The sequence below is a fragment of the Hirundo rustica genome, chromosome 7 (assembly GCF_015227805.2).
Source record: "Hirundo rustica isolate bHirRus1 chromosome 7, bHirRus1.pri.v3, whole genome shotgun sequence".
Classification (NCBI taxonomy): Eukaryota; Metazoa; Chordata; class Aves; order Passeriformes; family Hirundinidae; genus Hirundo; species Hirundo rustica.
This window is the reverse complement of record NC_053456.1, coordinates 20204392-20221955: the sequence shown is the minus strand read 5'-3', so window position 1 is coordinate 20221955 and position 17564 is coordinate 20204392. Positions and strand designations below refer to the sequence as shown.

Genomic DNA, 17564 nt, shown 5'->3' with positions numbered 1-17564 from the left:
TTCGAAATCAGGGCTTAATCATTGTAATGAGGTATTGTTTCAATATAAGCACCTTTGGATTATTCATAGTTTAATTAATATCCTCATTATGAAAATCTTTGAATCAGATATTTGATGAACTACTTGTCAGCAACAAGGCAGAATTAATTAGGCTTGTATTGAGATTAACATTTTCAGATGTACGATTATAATGGCCTCTAACTCAAGACCGCCTCGCTGAGAGAAAACTGATTATTTCTCTATTTGAACAGTTAGCAAGACGGTATTGAATTGGGAGAAGCCAATATAGCTTTAAAGCCCTCCGAGCTGCTTGACCACCCCGCTTCGGCCCGGCCGAAGGCGTTTGGTCTCCGGCAGAGCCTCCGCGGGCGCGCTGCGGGTCCCGGGGCTCTCCGGCTCCGCTCGGGACTTCGGGCCTCTCGGGACGGGTCTCGGGCGGCGGCACTGCGGGGAATGCGGAGCTGCGGAGCGTTTTCCACGCCGGTACAGCGCCCGCGGGTCGCCGCGCCGCGTGTGCGCGCCCGGGCGGATGCTGCGCTGCCGCGCACCGGCCGCGGGCCGGGCCCGCGCACCGGGAGCGTGTGCGGATCTCGGGGCGGGCGAGCGCGGCCCCCGCGGGGCTGCACAGCCCATCCCTGGCGGAGCCTGCGGGAGAAAGGAGCACGGGCAGCCGGCCGAGCTCAGCGGCGGCCGGCTCCGTCCGGCGCCCCAGCGATAGCCACGGGTCGTGCCCGGCGCTGCGCCGGCCCGGGGAGCGGGCGCGGCTCAGTCCGGGGCTCGGGTGACCGCGGCGGTACCGGCGCGGCTTCCCCTCCCGTGGGATGCGCGGGTAGGCAGCCGGCTCGGCTGTCGGGACGGGGGCCGGGGCTCTCCCGGCCTGTCCGCATCCCCTTCCCGTCCCAGCAGCTGAGCCCGGTTCCCCCCCGGCTCCAAGCGAGCCCTCCGCCGAGCGTCCCGCGATCCATCGCCACGGCTGCCGCGTGTAACCGGGCCCGGCCGGGCGCACGGGGGACAGGCCGCCCTGTCCGGGCCGCGTCGCTCCTCCGTCTCGCCCCCCGGTCACGGCCTCCGCCGAACCGCCGCGGAGCGCCGAGCCTGGCCCGGACCCCGCTCCCGGCCGCGCTGCGAGACAAGGGAGCATGAGTGTCTCTTTTTCCAAACCATAATTTTACTGTCTCAAAGGAACTTTATAACTTATGTACAAAGATTTGTGTGGTTTTGTTTTTTTTCCCTCCTCCCCCAGATACAAAGCAATAAGTTAACATTCTCAATATAAAACTAAACTTTGACATATAGAACACTAAACACAGCCGAGCTCAGTTTATCACATTTTCCGAATTTCACAAGTAAAATGTCAAGATCTCAGCACACAAAGCATCATGTTTTACAGCCACACGAAACAGAACGGAAATAGTAATAATAATAATAACAACAATAATAATTAAAAAAGCTAAATTTGTGCAACATGTTTACAGAACAATAATAATAATAATAATAATAATAATAATAATAATAAAGGATAAAATATGTACAGCGAGTAGCTCCTGCACGTCGGTTTGTGCATTTCGACTTCGGGCCGGCTTTGCGCGGGGAGGCCGCGCCGGGACTGCGCGGGTGCGCCCCTCCGCCAGCCCGCCCTCCCGGTGGGTCCCCCCGCTGCCCTCCGGGCTCCCCTTCCGTCCTCTGCTCCTTGCTTCGCCTCAGCAAAGCGCCGGCAGCAGCTGCAATTCCACTTCAGAGTGCCAAACAATGAGCATTTATTTCCTTTGTTAAATACGCGAGAAATGCATATCATTCGGACCAAAACTCTCCACGGCAGCGAAGTATAAAAGTTATTGTAAAAGTTAAAATCGCATCCTTCCCTCCGGGTGATTTATTCGGGGGGAAGGGGGGGGAACGGGACGACGGACCGTCTGTGGTTTTGTTTAAACTGTGCGTCCGAGCAGTACGCTCAGCGAGCTGAGTTTGTTTCTAGCACTCTCATAGTGGTAATTTAAATCAATAAATAAACCCCCTGTCTTCCCCTTTTAACAACAACAAAAAATATACAGATGGATAGCGAAAGGTACAGAAAGTGTCGCGAGAAAGAAGCTCTGGTAAATTGTACAGCTTCCTTTCCCCTCGCAATCGAAGAGACCGTCAGATCGGTGTAGTAAATAAATGACCTACATTTCAACAGACACAGACAGACAGACAGGACAGAGGAGAGGGCTTCCCCGCCCCCCAGACATCTTTTTCTGATTGTCCCACAAAGCCGCGGCCGGCGCTCGCTCTGCTCCCAGGCTGTTGTGCCGTGCTCGGGGCCGCTCCGTCAGCTGTCAGCGGTGGGAACCGGCCCGCATCACATCTGTGCTCTCCTGCACCGAGCTACCGTGCAGCGTCCTAATGGCTGGATGAGCAAGAGACCTCCTGTTTGTTTGTTTGCTTGGGTTTCTTTTGTGGCAGGTTTTTTTTTCAATTATTATTATTTTTAATTATTTCTCTCTCTTCCCCCCTCTCTTATTTTTTTTTCTTTAATTTTATTTGACTTAGTTCTTTTTTTTTTTTTTTTTTTTTTCGGTAATAATTTTAATTCTTTTTGGGACCGATAGTGCTTGCGTTAGGGGAAAACGTATATATATAATCACATCAGTTGCGGCTGCTGCATAGCTTCTTGGTGGGCCGAAGGATACCACGACGTGTAGCTGGGGATGTAGGTGCCCGGGGTCCCCGACGAGGCCTTACCGGAGGCGGAGGCGGTATTCCACACTGGAGGCACGGGCGGAGAGCTGCCCGAGAGAGCCCTGCCGTTGGTCAAGGCGCTGCTCTCCAGGGCGGCCCCACCTTGCTTCATCAGCTTCTTGAACTTGGAGCGCTTGTTCTGAAACCAAATCTTCACCTGCGAAGGGGAACGGGGCAGGGCTCAGCGTCCCTCGATACGAACCAGCATCCCCCCATCCCTCCCAGGGCACGACGGGCCCCCGCAGCCGGCGGCCCCCAGCTCGTCTCCCTCATTCCCGCCGCGCCTGGCGTGTTATTTTGTGACGCCAAGCCCTCCGGCGGGAGCCCCTGGGCCCACTCCCGCGGGCTCTGCGGCGGGACGGGTGTCGCCCCGGGCCCCGCGGCTGTGACCCGCGTGCATCACGCCTGTGCTCTCCCACGGTGACGGTGGGGACACGGAGGGGACACGGGAGAGGGGCCGGCTCAGTCGGAGTTGTACCTGGGTCTGGGTGAGTCCCAGAGATGCTGCGAGCTCGGCTCTTTCGGGGAGAGCCAGGTACTGAGTCTGCTGGAACCTCCTGTTCAAAGCCTGTAGCTGCAAACTGGAGTAAATAGTCCTGGGTTTGCGGATTTTTTTTCCTTTCCCGTTAAAGCGAACTTCCCCTCCTTCTACCACAGTGCTTTTCTCCGATTCGGCCCCTACAAACAACAAACGATGCAGAATAAATAATAATAATAGCAGCAATAGCAATAATAGCAGTAACAGTAATAGCAGCGGCAGCAGCAGCAACAATAACAACAGCAACATCAACAATAACAATAATGAGAAGGAAGAAAAGTGAAGCTCGAGTAACGCTAACAAAGGCTCCGGGCGATTATGGCAGCCCAGGCTTCTTCCCAGAGAAAGTTTGCTATTTTTACAGGCTGCAGTTTAGGTTTAATTACCCTTAATTGCATACATTGTTTATAGCGCTACGCAATAAATAATTACGAAGACTAATACGTGCACATCTGGGTTGGTTTCTTTTCCAGCCAAGCATTGTGTGCTCTGTGTATTGGTCTCCTGTGATCCTCAGGCTCTCTTGACTAATATTTTGTAATTTAATTTAATTTTTTCCCCCGATAGATTTTTTTTTTTTTTTTAATACAACACCCTCCCTCCCGCCTTGCCTTCCCTCCTCCCCTCCTCCCCCCTCCCCAAAGCCAAGCGCACCTACCTGTCTCCTCTAACCGGGTCTGAGTCAGGCTGGAGTTGTTGGGGTAGGACTGCACTGAACTGATGTAGGGGTTGGTCGAGTGGCTGCTGACCGAGTTCACATAGGGGTAGCCCAGCGGTCGGGAGAAGGACGAAGCTGTGCTGTACGAGCTGTCAGGCTGAGAATGGCCCGCGGAGTGTAAACAGTGCATGGAATAGTGTCCGTGGGACATGGGAGAAGGAGACATTTGCTGGCTGGGCGGCCCAAACTCCATAAAGACAGCCTTCCCTGAGACGGGGCTATTTAGACTCTCTGGCATGGTAGTCATGGTCATTTCTTGTCGCTTGGTCTGTGTGTGTGTTCTCTCTTCAGCTTGCCTTTTTGGGGTCTGTGGTGTTTCTCAGGACAGGAAAGAACCCAATTTAAGCGAAACGGGGTTTTTCACTTTCCATTCATAAGAAAATGGAGTTTGTCTCTTTGAAAAGTCTAAGCATGATGCTGTAGATCTACACAAACTCGCCTAAAAGCTTTGACTCAGCCAAGTCTATGAATATTCATGAGACGGCGGAGCTGATTGGTCCGTCGTCTTGCATAATCGCTTTGGATTGGTCCGAGGCGCTCGGGGCTCGCCCGGACCCCGGTGAGCGCGGAGAGCCGGGCTGGCAGCGCCGCGCCTGCCCGAGCGCCGGCCGCACGGGCGCCCCGCTCCCGGCCGGGCCCGGCGTGGAGCGCCCGGAACCCGCTCCCACCGCGGGCCGCCCCCGCTCCCGGCGAGGCCCGGCGTGGAGCGCCCGGAACCCGCTCCCACCGCGGGCCGCCCCCGCTCCCGGCGAGGCCCGGCGTGGAGCGCCCGGAACCCGCTCCCACCCCGGGCCGCCCCGCTCCCCCCCGGGCCCGGCGTGGAGCGCCCGGAACCCGCTCCCACCCCGGGCCGCCCCGCTCCCCCCCGGGCCCGGCGTGGAGCGCCCGGAACCCGCTCCCACCGCGGGCCGCCCCGCCCGCTCCCGCCGCCGACGACCGAGGGCGCCGATCCGGAGCTCGGCAGAAGGCACCGCAACCCCCTCCGCCCCTCGCCACGAAGGCGGCGCGGAGGGGACGGCAGCCGCGCTCTCCCGGCTCCTGCTGGCCGCGGGGATCCTTGCAGCCGCCCGCCCCGCTCCGGCAGAGGCGGCGGGACCCGCGGACAAAGCGAGCGGCCCCCGCCCGCCGGGCCGCGGGCGCGCAGGGGCTCTCGGCCCGGCCCGCGGCTCCCAGAGCCGCCCGCACCTCCAGCTCACACAGCCCGGCTGGTGCCGTTATTGTTTTATAGGGAAAAAAGCAATCCAACCAAACAAAATCGCCCTGAAAGGGCCCAACGGCGCATTTGAGCTTAAAATGAAAACTTCCGCGTGCGTGAGCGGTAAATGAGGTGGGACTTAGGAGATCCTCCCCAGAAAGCCCCCGATGAATCCCAAATTACTTTGCTAGATAATTAGAAAGTGTTGATAATTATTTCTTTCATAATTCTGCGGTGTGACTGTAACAGGAAAATGATCTTGTGAAAGTTCACACGTGCAGATGTATTAGTTACTGATTCATTTGAATAAATGCTAGTCTCAAGTGCTCTGATCCACAGCTGAAGGCGGCCCCATTAGCATAACACTGATGTTTAATTTTCATACGCATAATTAGCCATATATTTAACACTAATAGCAACATGCAGCCTTCCAGCATTAAACAGCCTGGGATTTGATCTGGCCTGGGCTGAACTTTCCCGGTTACACCTAGGCTGTCTAGGGTGCGCAGTTATCACGGCACTACATCTATGTAATCAAGCACATTTTGGCAAAGGGAGAACACCAATAAAAGTGAACATTCAAAACAAATCGCAGCGTTGATGTCGTTAGAGGTATTAGCGCCGGGCAGCGGGGCTGGGGCACCCCCGGCAGAGCCCACATAGCGTTCAGGCTCCTTCGGGCAGCGGCGGCCCTTGAAGCAGCCGGCCCCTGACTGTGCAAAGCTGGCACAACAGAGCCCCTCTGCTCCTTTTTTTTTTTTTTTTTTTTTTTTTTTTTTTTTTTTTTTTTTTTTTTATTATTATTATTTTTTTTCCTCCTTTCATTAGTGGCTCTGTCGGTTTTAATTGCCCATTTCCTAACGACTCTTTACCTCCCTTCCCTCCCCCCGGTTTTTTTTTGGTGGTTTTTTTTTTTTTCCTTCTCAATGTTTTGGGATTTTTTTTTCTTTGCTCGCAATGCGCAAAGTTCATTCTCACGAACTCTCCGAGGCTTGGCGCGGCCGGGGCAGTGGCTGCGTTTCCGCACGCACGCCGCCTCCCCCGGCAGCCAGCTCTGCCCTCCTGGCCATGGAAGTGACCACCCTAGGCGGGTCAGCGAGCTTGACCGGCTAGGGAACAGGGCGCCCGGCAGCATCGACACCTTCGCCGGCCTCAGCCTGACAACCGCAGACAGGGGAGGCCGCTCCGCGTCCGCCGGGGCTGCCGTGTTCTCCCCCCGATCGGCCGGACGCAGACAGTCCCGGGGCGAGCCACGGTCCCTGCAACCCCGCCAAAAGCCCGCGGGCCGCTCGGTGAGGCTCCGCTCGCACCCGTCCTGCGGGGCAGAGCCCCCGCCCCTCCGCGCACTGCCGGCCCCGGTCAGCGCGGCTTCGGCGGGCGCGGAGGGGCCGCGGCCACAGGACGTCCTGACCCCACGGGAGCGATCGCCACGCCGGGACTCTCACCGTGCTGGCCCGCCAAGACCTTCTGCGCCACGGGCTTGTGCGAGGCGCCGGCCGTCCCCGAACAGCCGAGACACCTCTTCAAGTCTCCTTCGTAATTAGGATTACAAAGGTGCTCTATCAATGCCTCCGCCTGGCCGCCAGCGCTCCGCAGCGGCCGGTAAAACTCGCAGTCCCAGCAGAGTTACCGGCACAACTTAAGGGAGCAGCGATTCCCAGGAGCCGCCGGCCTGCGGGGAGCTGACCGCTCCCGGTTGCCCCGTTCCGCGGTAAGAGCAGCACAGCAAGCAGAGGGACAGACGATGGTGAGAATCTTGGCACCTGCGGTGCTGTGCAGGGGCTCCCGGCGCGGCCAAAATCCACGGGAGGCGCCCCTGGTGCGACTCCGGGACGTGCCGGACACCCCGCTGCCACAGTGCCCCTCCGAAGGGCCAGCATGGCGGGGCGATGGAATGTAAGGGAACAAAATGCACGCCCCTCCAGTCAATGCCGACTGTCCTTGGCACTGTTCAGTCTCTGTGTACTTGTAAACTTGGCTGCATTGTTTGTTTTGCAGGTTTTATGGCCTTCCAAGCTCCTCTTGTGGAGGATGAAGCTGAGTGGCTGCCCCGCAGTGTTAGCCGTATTCAGGGAGGGGGGTCCCCGCTTTTTGAAAAGCTGCTGTTAGAAACTATTAGAGCTGAGAGCTCACTGTACTTGAATGAAACCAAACAGCAGAGTAAAGCTGTAAGAAAGCAGCTTACTTCTGTCCAGGACCACAGCGGGAGCCAGTGCTGAGCCACTCCGGTTGCCTGAACGTGCAACTGGCCAGCCCTCAGCCCTTGCCATGAGGGGCAAGTTACTTGTACCAAACGGTGCCACTGTTGCTGTGGGCCTGGGGAACTCTGGAAGTCCTTTAATTATCTCCAAGGCTACCCCACGTTTCACAGGCCCAGGTCCTGCTCTGGTAGCCTCCAAATACCAATGCCAGACCTGTATGGCCCCACAGGGCGGTCAGCAACTGGCTAAATTGCAAATCAACCCCTGCACCCCCGGCAGGCCCGGGACAGGACTGCCGAGAGCACAGGGCGAGTGAGACCTGCAGCTCATGAGGTCCATAGGTTCCAAACTCTGTGCAGGAGTCAGGGCTCATCTCCCGGGCTGCAAACTCCTCTGCCTTCATAAAATGCTTAAACTGCAGAGCGCCTCTCCCTTAACTAACATGGGCACCACAGAGCAGTGATTACCCCAAACTGGCTAATTCTGCAAGCAGGGCAATTATTGATCCCCAGAGAGGCGTGCTTTGCATCTCATTTTTAATCACTTTTTGTGCTGTGTAAAAAGAGGCAAGAAGTGGGGGATTGCTGCTGGGAAGAATCTGCTCCCTCTGCCTGACACTCTCATGAAACTTTTTTCAATCCTAGTAGAAGTTACAGCCTGGGAAACAGCACTGTGTTAATCTCAATGAAGACAAACTGACTCCATACCTCAGCTATAAAGGGAAAATGCAATGTTTCTCTGTCCCCGTAGCTGCTTAAAGACTGTATCACCTGATACCTATTTGTCCCATATTGGACTTGGAAGAGAAGGGAGCCATTTTCTGCCCCTAACCCCAAATAACCTAAACCCTTTGCCACTTGCAGACTGCTTGGCTGCTCCAAGGGTCACAAAAAAGCTAAGGACTTTTATTAAATACTCACTGGGTAATACACAGAAAGAACTATGTCCAGGGCCAACCCCTCAAATTGCTTTTTCTGGCCCCTGGAGTGACTTATGCAACGCTCATTCCCCTCAGAAATTACAGAAACCTGTGTCCCGAGTGAAATTTGAAATCCCAGAAGTACAGCAAGTCTCTCCACTCCTTGCTCCATCTTTAGGCTTCTTCCACCAGTTTGGTAAGGATTTCTGCTCCTTCGGAGGTAATCACAAGGGTATGTTCAAATTGTGCCGATCTGAAATTCACATTTAGCAGTTATGAAGGGGCAAACACATTCACCATGCCTGGAAACTCATCTGTTTGGGTTTTTTGGGCTGTCAGTGATGAGTTCCACATCTTAGGAAATGCCAAAAAATAAAATCAGGCACCTTTTATTGTCTATAGAAATTGCAGTCCATTTATCCTCCAGAATCTTGAATTCGGGGGATCCTTCCATTATTATTGGCTCTGCAGCAAGAAAAACAAGATGCATTTTAAAGTTAGTGCCACTCCTGTGTGGATTGTGAAATAAGCAAGAAAGGGGAGGTATCCCAGCAGGTAGTTCCCCTTCCACACAGGTCCCCTCTCCCAGGGCTGGCATTCTCTTGACACACTAAAATATGAACTAAAAAGGAAGACAAAATAGCAAGGTAGGAAGTTGCCCATTCCTCTTCTGTAAAAGCATGGAATTTTAATCAAGCTTTAATTAAGACCATGTGGATAATAACCAAAGCACCAACCACATTTATAAACAACAGATAGTTTTAAATATTTGAATTTTTTAAACAGGCTTAAAATGTTCATTAAATCAGCAAAACAACAATTTTCTTATTTCCCTCTAATTGCCGCGCCATTTAGCCACACAGTGAGAAAGGAGGCTTTTCCCCCAGCAGTTCTCCACGACTGGGAGTGAGCACGATCAGTCTGCGGGGCGAGGCTCCGGCTGGTTATCGCCGCCGCAGTCCCCAAAGCCAACAGCAGCTCTGGCAGGCAGCGAATGACTAAATGCCACCAGGCTGCTCGGCTTCGGGGACACGATCGCATCCTTCTCACCCTCCTCAAATCAAGCGTGCTGGCAGAGTCTCTGCCTTGCCAAAAACACGAGTCAAACACTGGCAAAATTTGTAATTAATTTGTAATTAATTTCATTCTTTAAATCTTGCAATTTGAAAATTATTCCATCCAAATAGTTCGTAATGCATTTTTTTAGATGATATTTCAATCTATTTCCTAAGAGGTCAATCTCACCGACGTCCCTCTGTCTGCACGGTTATTTCTATATCCCAATAAAGAAATGTTACAGATCTGGGCTGCTCCGTGTGTGCTTTTTTAACAGAAAACCATAGGTTACTAACCTATTGTGAACGCCATTCCCTCTTCCATTAACAAATCACTGTCATTGGCTACAAAAGAAAAAAAAAAAAAAAAAAAAAGCGTGGTTTTTTTTTTTTGGTTTTTTTTTTTTTTTTTAAGAGAACGCAACCGAGCCCTTTGTTTAACCCCCTTTTTAGCTCGCAGGTACTGTGCACCCGAGCCCCGTTACGAGCCGGAGCACCCGCCGAAAGCGATCCCATCCCGGCGGCGGCTCCGTCCAGGCCGGGAACTTTAATGTTTTAGCAGAGATTTTTCTTTGCCCCGTGACAAACTTTGCCGGCGTGGCTCGGGCGCGGACGGGACGCGGAGGAGCGGGACACGACGGCGGCGGCCCGCGGCGCTCGCCTGCCCCGACAACTCCCGTAACGAGCGGCTTGTCCTCAAAAATACCCACGCGACCCTCACAAAACGAGGCCGGGGATGCCCTCCGGCTTCCCGGCGATTTAATCTCCCCACCGGCAATCCCCCGCCCCGCCGGACCGGCAGCGTGCGCGGGGGTCCGTATGTGTGTGTGTGGGGCTCCGCTGGCTTTCCGCCCTCCCTCTCCCTCTCCCCCTCCCCGGAGCCCTCTCCTCGCCGGGCGCAGCGCAGCGGAGCGGGGGCAGACGGGCCCGGCGGGCGGGGGCCGCTTACCGTGGTGCCACACCTCGGGGTGCCCGTGAAAGTACGACCCGATGCCGTGGCCGACGAAGAAGGGGCAGACCTGGAAGCCGCCTCGCCGTGCCACGGAGCTGCGGGGGCAAAGAGGACGCGTCAGGGTGCGTGTCCCGACCACCACCCCCGCGGGACGGCCCCAGCCCCTGCCACCGCCTTGCCACCGACGCTGGGCCGCCACTTTGCGACCGTTCCGAAAGACAGCACTTGAAGCGAGCACGGCCGAGCCATTGTTAGGTTTCAGAGTTAACACGCCTGCCAACAGAGGCCGGTGGTTCCCGTGCCAGCCCTGCTGGTTCCCGCGCCAGCCCTGCTGCCTAGGCAAAACGGCGGTGCGTGGTCTCCCTGCTCGATGGAGGGTAACCTTTTCCACAAGCACACTGGGAACTCATTTTAAGATGGCACAGCTGAAGTTGCCAAGTCGGGCAGCCGAGGCCTCAGCACAGCACCAAACCACAGGCGCTGCCGAGTTCTCTGTAAGTGCAGAGTCTGTGCTGGGCTGCACACCCGGGAGCCTGCACTGGGTTTCCTGCAGGAGAAGAGGTTCCTGCTGCCGACAGGGAGGGTTAAGAGCCCTTACTCCACTTTCATAATACTTCAAACATATAGTATAAAAACGCATTGAAACTCCAGCAAACACATCTATGCTAAACAACAATGTATTTCTAATGAACCTATTGCTACAGAGGCAAAGCCAAATCATAACAGTACGGTGCTTCGGGTCTGCCTGCGAGATCTGTCCTGCCTCTCACGGCCTGCCTCAGGGAGAAGCATCTCTGAGAAGTGTCTGCAGGACCACGGCTGGGCACTGATCCCTACCCACGGTAGGAAAGCAAATTCCTATCCCAGTTCCCCAAAACTGGAGGACTTAGAGATATATGGGGTATCCTCTGGCTGCTGGCCCACCCCATGTCTGCAGGCTTCATTTTCAGGCTCTCCCCGTACTCAAGCAGTGGTGGAAGCAGTGGTGGACAGAGTGATTTGAGGCAGCTCAGCCAGGAGGCCTGCCCATATGCAAACCAGAAAAATGCAGAGATAAGGAAGATCTGGAGATGGATTAGAAGTGACATGAAAGTCACCCTTGTCCCTGCATATCATCCCCATCCTATTTCTAAAATCAAACAGGAAAAAGACAGGAAGGCACTCAGCCTGAAGAGATGTTGCCTATAACATTAAAAGCTTCATTTGCTTCTTTGAATGAAGGTCGGCACTGAAGAACTTCAGGTTTGTCTGAGTTTACATCTTAGGAAATGCTCTCTCACAGTTTCACTACAGGTGGAAAGCTGAAAAAGTTCAGAAACTCAACTAAAGGTAAAGCTGTTACAGAAATTAAAGCCTGTTAATCCCCATGGGGTAGCTTTTATTCAGGTGCAAAGTGGCCTCAGCTTGCTGTACAAAGTAATCCCCCTTGCACACCAGGCTCCACAGTCTCTGCAGTGCTGGCTCCAGTGCCCATGGGTCATCGTCCCAGAATTTAATGGCATTCAATTGAGGGACGTGCTGCTCCACCACAGTAAAATGGCAATGAGAGAGTAGAGTTGGTTAATGCTGCACTGTTCAAAACATGTTTTAACAGGATTCATATATTACTTTTTATCCACCCATTGCTCTGATATAAAGACTGATCACATTTCTTCATTAACTCTGGAGAAGGATGGAAATTTCAGGTTTAGCTACCCCCAAACTCCAAAGTACTGGCAAAGAGGATTACCAATAGAGTTAGAAACTGGGGCTTCATTTGTTTGCACTCAAAATCCAGGCTTTATAAATCATTTATATATATATAAACTTTAGACATAAATTACTTTGAAAAAAATGAAGAATTCTGCAATGAGAAGTACTACGAGAGATGGAAAATACTTTCTCCCCTTGCCTTTCTATATGCCCCCCATATCTGGGTCAGAGACTTGGCCTGCTGGCTATGATGCTGCTGAAGGCCAACCAAGAAGTACAGAGAATGCAGATGAGTAAGAAAGCCAGATTCCTCAGAAACATACACAAAATCCAAGAACTCCAGTGACCAAGCCCAGAGCAATGCAGATTGATTCCCACATGAGTGAAGTGATTCTCTGAAGAGAGATGGGAGAAGCCATCCATGCAACATATGATAAGGTTTTCTTTCATCTTCTTCTGCCAATCTTTTTTGCAAAATCATAAACAATCACACTAACCGTTCAGATTTGCTGATGTCCTTACATGGCATCCCTGACCACCGATGGTCATTTTTTGTATTACTACAGGATTTTTTCTTCCAGAAAAATCCATGTACTGCAGTAAGACAGAAATAATTTCTCCCCTTGCAGCTATTCTTCTGAGCACCATGGCTACATATTTTCCAGTGAGCAGGGGAAGCTCCAGCCTCAGCATTCAGCTGCTGCCAGGGAGGGCGGCAGCAGCACCAGGAGCTGCACGTTGGGCAGCAAGCACACAAGCACCAGGGCACACAGAAGGCAGTGTTATAACACCATCCTGTCCTCATGCAGTCAGAGAAATGATTCATATGCATCTCAGTGGTGAATTCTACCACTTTCTTGCCAAACAGCTTGAAAACAACTGTTAGCATCAGTACCTCAGTGGTTACTGCGTGTGATCAAAAGAGGGGATCCTGGATGGGATCCAGGAGCTCACAGGGCTCTGACATCTGCACTGACAGACACTGTGCCTCTCCTTCTTCCCTCTTGTTTACATACAGAGCCTTGCTATTCTCTACATAAAATGTAACATGGTCAACAGACCTGAAGTGACACACTGAAAATAAGCTGCAGGTATTAAACTCAGCCACTTTCAATCTGGTTTCAATATTTGTGCGCACTTCAGAAGGTCCTCTGAGGCATTCCTCTCCACAACTACTAGCTTTACTTTGGAGTATTTAATACACCCTAGTGAGCTCTTACAGCCTTGTGGAGTTACAGTAAAACACCCAGCTCTCATAACAGAACAAAGCTGCTACTCCTAGCTACAACTTGCAAAGGTAATACTGTAAATGTACATGTTGGCTGTAACTTTAAAAAAGAGTGAATTGAACTATTGGTCTTGGTTAGCCCCTCCAGTCTCCAGGATTCCCAGGCTGTGGGATCCGATTTAAAAATCAAGATGCCAGGGACTGGAGCATTTTTGCACACATCTACCATTCATTGCTGACAAGAGCTCATCATTTTGGCCTCTCCGTCTCACTGTCCAGCTCAGGACCTGTCAGTGGTGGTCCTTCATTGTGGCTTTCCCATAAGACAATCTTAGAAGATTGCAGCCCCAACTTCATCAGATGCTTCTTGCAGACAGGCAGCGTAAGCTTAGACAGCTGGAGGAGCCCTGATTGCAAGTGGGAAAGCAGTGAAGGCAGGAGGCAGAGGCTGGCATGGCTGAGCTGGGCTGCCTGGCATCTGCTGTGGGAAAGGATGTGCCAGTTTGCCAGTTCCCCTTGGATGGGGCACATCTCAGCAAATCACTTCCAGAGCAAATGCTGGGGCAGCAGAGGTAGAGCTCATGAGACAGCGTCGAGAGAAAAACAAAAAAGGTTCTTCAGAATAATCATTGTTAAAAATACCCATTGACAACATTTATTATCACACATATTGATCTTTGTTGCATATTTGGGCCGAGGTGAATTGGACAGGATTAAAAGCGTAATTATTTAGCGAGCCCAGTACTTGATTTTATGTTTTGCTGCCACGTGCTCCAGCCCAGTGGCCGCGGAGTCAAGGCTAGTCTGCAGCGCTGCTTCTCTTTTGCTGATGGCAAAGCCAGGCCGAGTGTCTGGCACTGGGACGGACTGGCAGTGACCCAGCTGGTAAAGGAACGTCACTGAGGGCCCAGCTATCCTCCTGGAGCCACTGTCAGAGCCCGTCATACGGTGGTGTCACGCTTCGGAGAGGGGAGACGGGAGAGATGGGTGTCACTTGCCGTCTGAGCATCCTCTTCCCATGTTGCCAGACAACAGCTAATTCTCTGAAAGGAGGGATAAGTGTGGAGACGCGCATTGCTGTCCTGACAGCAGCCTAACAGGGAAATTGCCACAAAGGAGGAACAGGCAGGACTGACTCCCTAGAAAGCTTTCCCCATACTCAAGCTTCCCCTCAAAGGAGCTCTTGGGTGATAAATCCCTCCTGTTTAGCTGAAAAGCAGGCTGGAAGAATTTACTTAGGAGGCTGTCCTGTGCAGATACCCTAAAGGAGCACCTAGAGGAGCATTTTCTTTTCTTTTTACCAAATTTTGTCACTTTATCCTCAAGGTAGGTCTGCTCTAGTATTCTTAGCACTCCCTGAAGGAAAAAAAGTGAAACAATCCCGTTCTCAGCATTGACAGCTACTGATTCTCTGGGCTCCGCGGTGGCACAAGGGAAGAAAGAATTTCACTGATTGGACAAGATGGCACAGACTGCTTTGCTGCCAAGGATGAGCATCCTGGTGAACTGATCCTCAGCCAGGGATGCTTCTCCCACAGTGCCAGCTTGTCTTACCAAGGATGAAACTTTATCCAAAACAGTCCTGCAGAGCAGCATGACATGAATGGCTGAAGTTGTTAAACAAATTTGTCTTACACTTCTTGGCAGTGAATATACATGAGAAACACTGAAACTGGCAACAGCCCCATGATAATTGTGTTCTTATGTAGGGATGTGATATTGTTTTTTGTTTTTTTTTTAATTAGAAGTAATAATGTTTGTCTTAGCTATATTATGAGCAAAATGGCCACTGAATGGCATTTCTTTTTGTTTGTTTGTTTTTTAAAGTATTGAAACCAGACTCATCCTAAACTATATTTATTTGTGATAAAAATACCTGTTTTGAATAGTACCATAGTATCTAATTTGAGAAATTACAAAATTCTACAGGGAAAATATTCAAGTGTTTTTTTCTGAAATAGTAATCCTAGACTGAGGGAATACACAAGTTCAGGGATTCCCTATAATGACAATAAATGTTGAGGTATAATTAGTAATATTTTTGAAAGCCAACAATTGTTTTTGAAAGAAAGATACACTTTAGTTTCAAACTGGAACACAAATTACTGTATTTTTCTTACAATAGTGCTGAACTTTTATTTGAGGTTCCCTGTTTCTGAAAGCAGACATGATGGATTGAAATAAAAGATAATTTATTGCAATGCTTACTTTCAAGTGCAGAGAGAAGCAGTGTAATTGTAATTTACAGTAGCTGTCAAGGAAAATCTATCACAGATGACATTAAAATGACTTATTTTGCCTGAGCCACTTATTGTTTAAATGTGCATAATCTGATAGAAACAGATTTTTTAAAAAATCTGCTTTATATTTTTCTAAATTAATATCAAAACATATACTTACGAGTTAACCATTTTAAACCATTTACTAATACTTTCATCGCTATTATTTTTTTTGTAGGAGTTGAAATTTGGTTTATTTTACAACATCACTTTTAAGTTCTTTAGCTCTCAAACTCGTAACACCTTCATGCACTTAGGCTCACTGTCTAGAAAGCAGATTTCAAACTAGATATATTTTTGTCTGAAAACATCAAAAATGGTAGAAGAAAATGGATCATAGGGACCAGTTCCATTTATAATGGAACTGACCAATAGTTTTGATATGCCTTCCAGCAGAAAGAGGTTAGCAAAGACCCAAATTTTTCTAAGCAAAGTAACTCATGACTCCATGCAATCTTTTATTTGCATCTTGTAGCCGATGGGAGAACAAACTGCTATCAGTGAAATACTTAGGGTCAGCTACAGAGCTTCCATAACAAAGACTATGTTAGAATCTTGACTGCAAATTTACTCCAAGATATAATTATACTGAAACCTACCGTAGAAAGGAAATATTTTCATTATTTGTGCATAAGACACATTCTGCATATGTCTGGAGCACCTTTACAGAAAAACTGATGAAAGAAACCTAGACACATTTCCATTCTGATGGACCTAAATGTTTTCAGCTTGTAGGTGCTTGTTGTCAGGCATTTATAATATCTAACTCTTGTGAAACTTGAGATTTTGATGTATATATATAGGTATTATATATGTGTCTGAAGCAAATGTCAAATGACAAATAACCTGAAACGCACGGCTTCACCAAGCCAAGGTGAGCTTTCAGCAGAGGGAGTGTAAAAGTAGTTCCAAACAAATCAGCACATTTAAATTGTCAACATGATAAAATCTTGAGGAATAAAGTTAATGACCTGCTATTTCATATGCAGTTTTGAACAGCAACTAGCTTCAATTAATCTGCCTTGCAAAGGGGACACTGACTATATATTTACATTTTCCAAGTAAACTGACCTCTGTAACAACACAGCAAAAATCCAATGTCACATTCAACTCTGTTCTTCTTCTTCCTTTTTTTTTTTTTCTACTTTTTTTTTAAACAGCCAGAATTAATGTTGTGAATCTGTAATGAAATGCATTATACTGCATGGAGATTTATCAGATTTTCCAACTGAATGCCATGCTTTGCTAGCACTAGCTGGAGTTCACCTGCATGTTGGTGTGGCGTGTGGCTCTTTTTTGTAAAGAGTTAAGTTGAACACAAAAAAAGGGAACAAAGGTCAGCACCCAGCCGCCACTTGAATGTGAGATTTTTCTTTTTATTCCCCTTGATGTATACTAGGCTCTGTGTTATTAGTCTTAATGATGGAAAATTGTAGTGTTGATACAAATCTTTTTTTCAAAGTAGTAGGCGGGAGCTCCATTTGTTAGTAAGTTTTTTTGTGACTAAAAGCCATGGACAGTACATTTATGTAGCAGTAAAAGGCCTAGATGCTCTTTCCATAGCAGAGCTAATTATTCCTACTGTGACCTTACTGATCTACCCTGTTCCTAGTACATCTCATCTGCACGCCTGTTCCTCTGTGTAGATGGTGTCAGAGAATATGAAAAACCCTATAATGAAACCATTTTCATGATGGAGAAAGGCTACTGGAGTTGCACTTGCTACAAAGAGGCTCAATTATATGAGTAATTGTGATAATTTTCTACATTCATAGCCTTCAATGGGGAAAAAAGAATGAGAGCCACAAAAGAAAATTACTTTAACAAGAAAGTACAGAGAGTAAAAATGGAAGAAGAGACAAAAAGGGGGAAAAAATAACCAGAAAAAAAAAAAAGTTTAAAAAATAGATCTGGAGGGAGGAATAGCAAGACAGGGAGAACAACAGAAATGCTCGAAAAGCCTATGTGCAGCTGTGTTGCACAATTAAATTGAATTTTTTTTCTGCAGTTGATGAATGTGACTACTGCAAATGTGCCTCTGTAGTTAGCTATCATTTGTTGTTCCG

General features: G+C 49.9%; 2 protein-coding genes across 10 annotated transcripts in view; both read right to left on the bottom strand.

Annotated features, from left to right (window-relative positions):
* Positions 1–1150: 1150 nt before the first annotated feature.
* DLX1 (distal-less homeobox 1) lies at positions 1151–4403 on the bottom strand. Of its 3 annotated transcripts, XM_040069718.2 has the most exons (4): positions 3918–4403; positions 3200–3399; positions 2725–2878; positions 1151–2389 (listed from the first exon to the last, which is right to left on the bottom strand). In XM_040069718.2, exons 1-4 carry the CDS (start codon positions 4228–4230, stop codon positions 2319–2321), a joined length of 738 nt encoding a protein of 245 aa, XP_039925652.1. In that variant the 5' UTR covers positions 4231–4403; the 3' UTR covers positions 1151–2318. The 3 variants fall into 3 exon arrangements, with proteins under 3 accessions (XP_039925652.1, XP_039925651.1, XP_039925653.1); XM_040069717.2 differs by having other exon boundaries at positions 1151–2878; XM_040069719.1 differs by lacking the exons at positions 1151–2389; positions 3200–3399 and having other exon boundaries at positions 2597–2878; positions 3918–4381.
* Positions 4404–8257: 3854 nt separating this feature from the next.
* Positions 8258–17564, bottom strand: part of METAP1D (methionyl aminopeptidase type 1D, mitochondrial) — a 44845-nt gene continuing 35538 nt past the window's right edge. For 5 of the 7 annotated variants that reach the window (XM_040070282.1, XM_040070284.1, XM_040070288.1 and 2 more), the window contains 4 exons: positions 10297–10394; positions 9645–9692; positions 8679–8757; positions 8258–8545 (listed from right to left, as the gene is read on the bottom strand). In XM_040070282.1, the coding sequence (XP_039926216.1) occupies positions 8467–8545; positions 8679–8757; positions 9645–9692; positions 10297–10394 (304 nt within the window). In that variant the 3' untranslated portion in view covers positions 8258–8466. Of the gene's footprint in view, positions 8546–8678; positions 8758–9644; positions 9693–10296; positions 10395–13937; positions 14263–17564 lie in introns of those variants that run through there. The other 2 variants (XM_040070283.2, XM_040070286.2) reach the window with 2 other exon arrangements.

What these genes read in the sequence shown, in the direction of transcription:
- DLX1 (XM_040069717.2), bottom strand. Translation starts at nt 4,230, where the DNA reads ATGACCATGACTACCATGCCAGAGAGTCTAAATAGCCCCGTCTCAGGG. An exon ending in GACCCGGTTAGAGGAGACAG is followed by an intron (nt 3,400 to 3,917) that starts GTAGGTGCGCTT and finishes TGTTGTTTGTAG; the next exon opens with GGGCCGAATCGGAGAAAAGC. An exon ending in TGGGACTCACCCAGACCCAG is followed by an intron (nt 2,879 to 3,199) that starts GTACAACTCCGA and finishes TCCCCTTCGCAG; the next exon opens with GTGAAGATTTGGTTTCAGAA.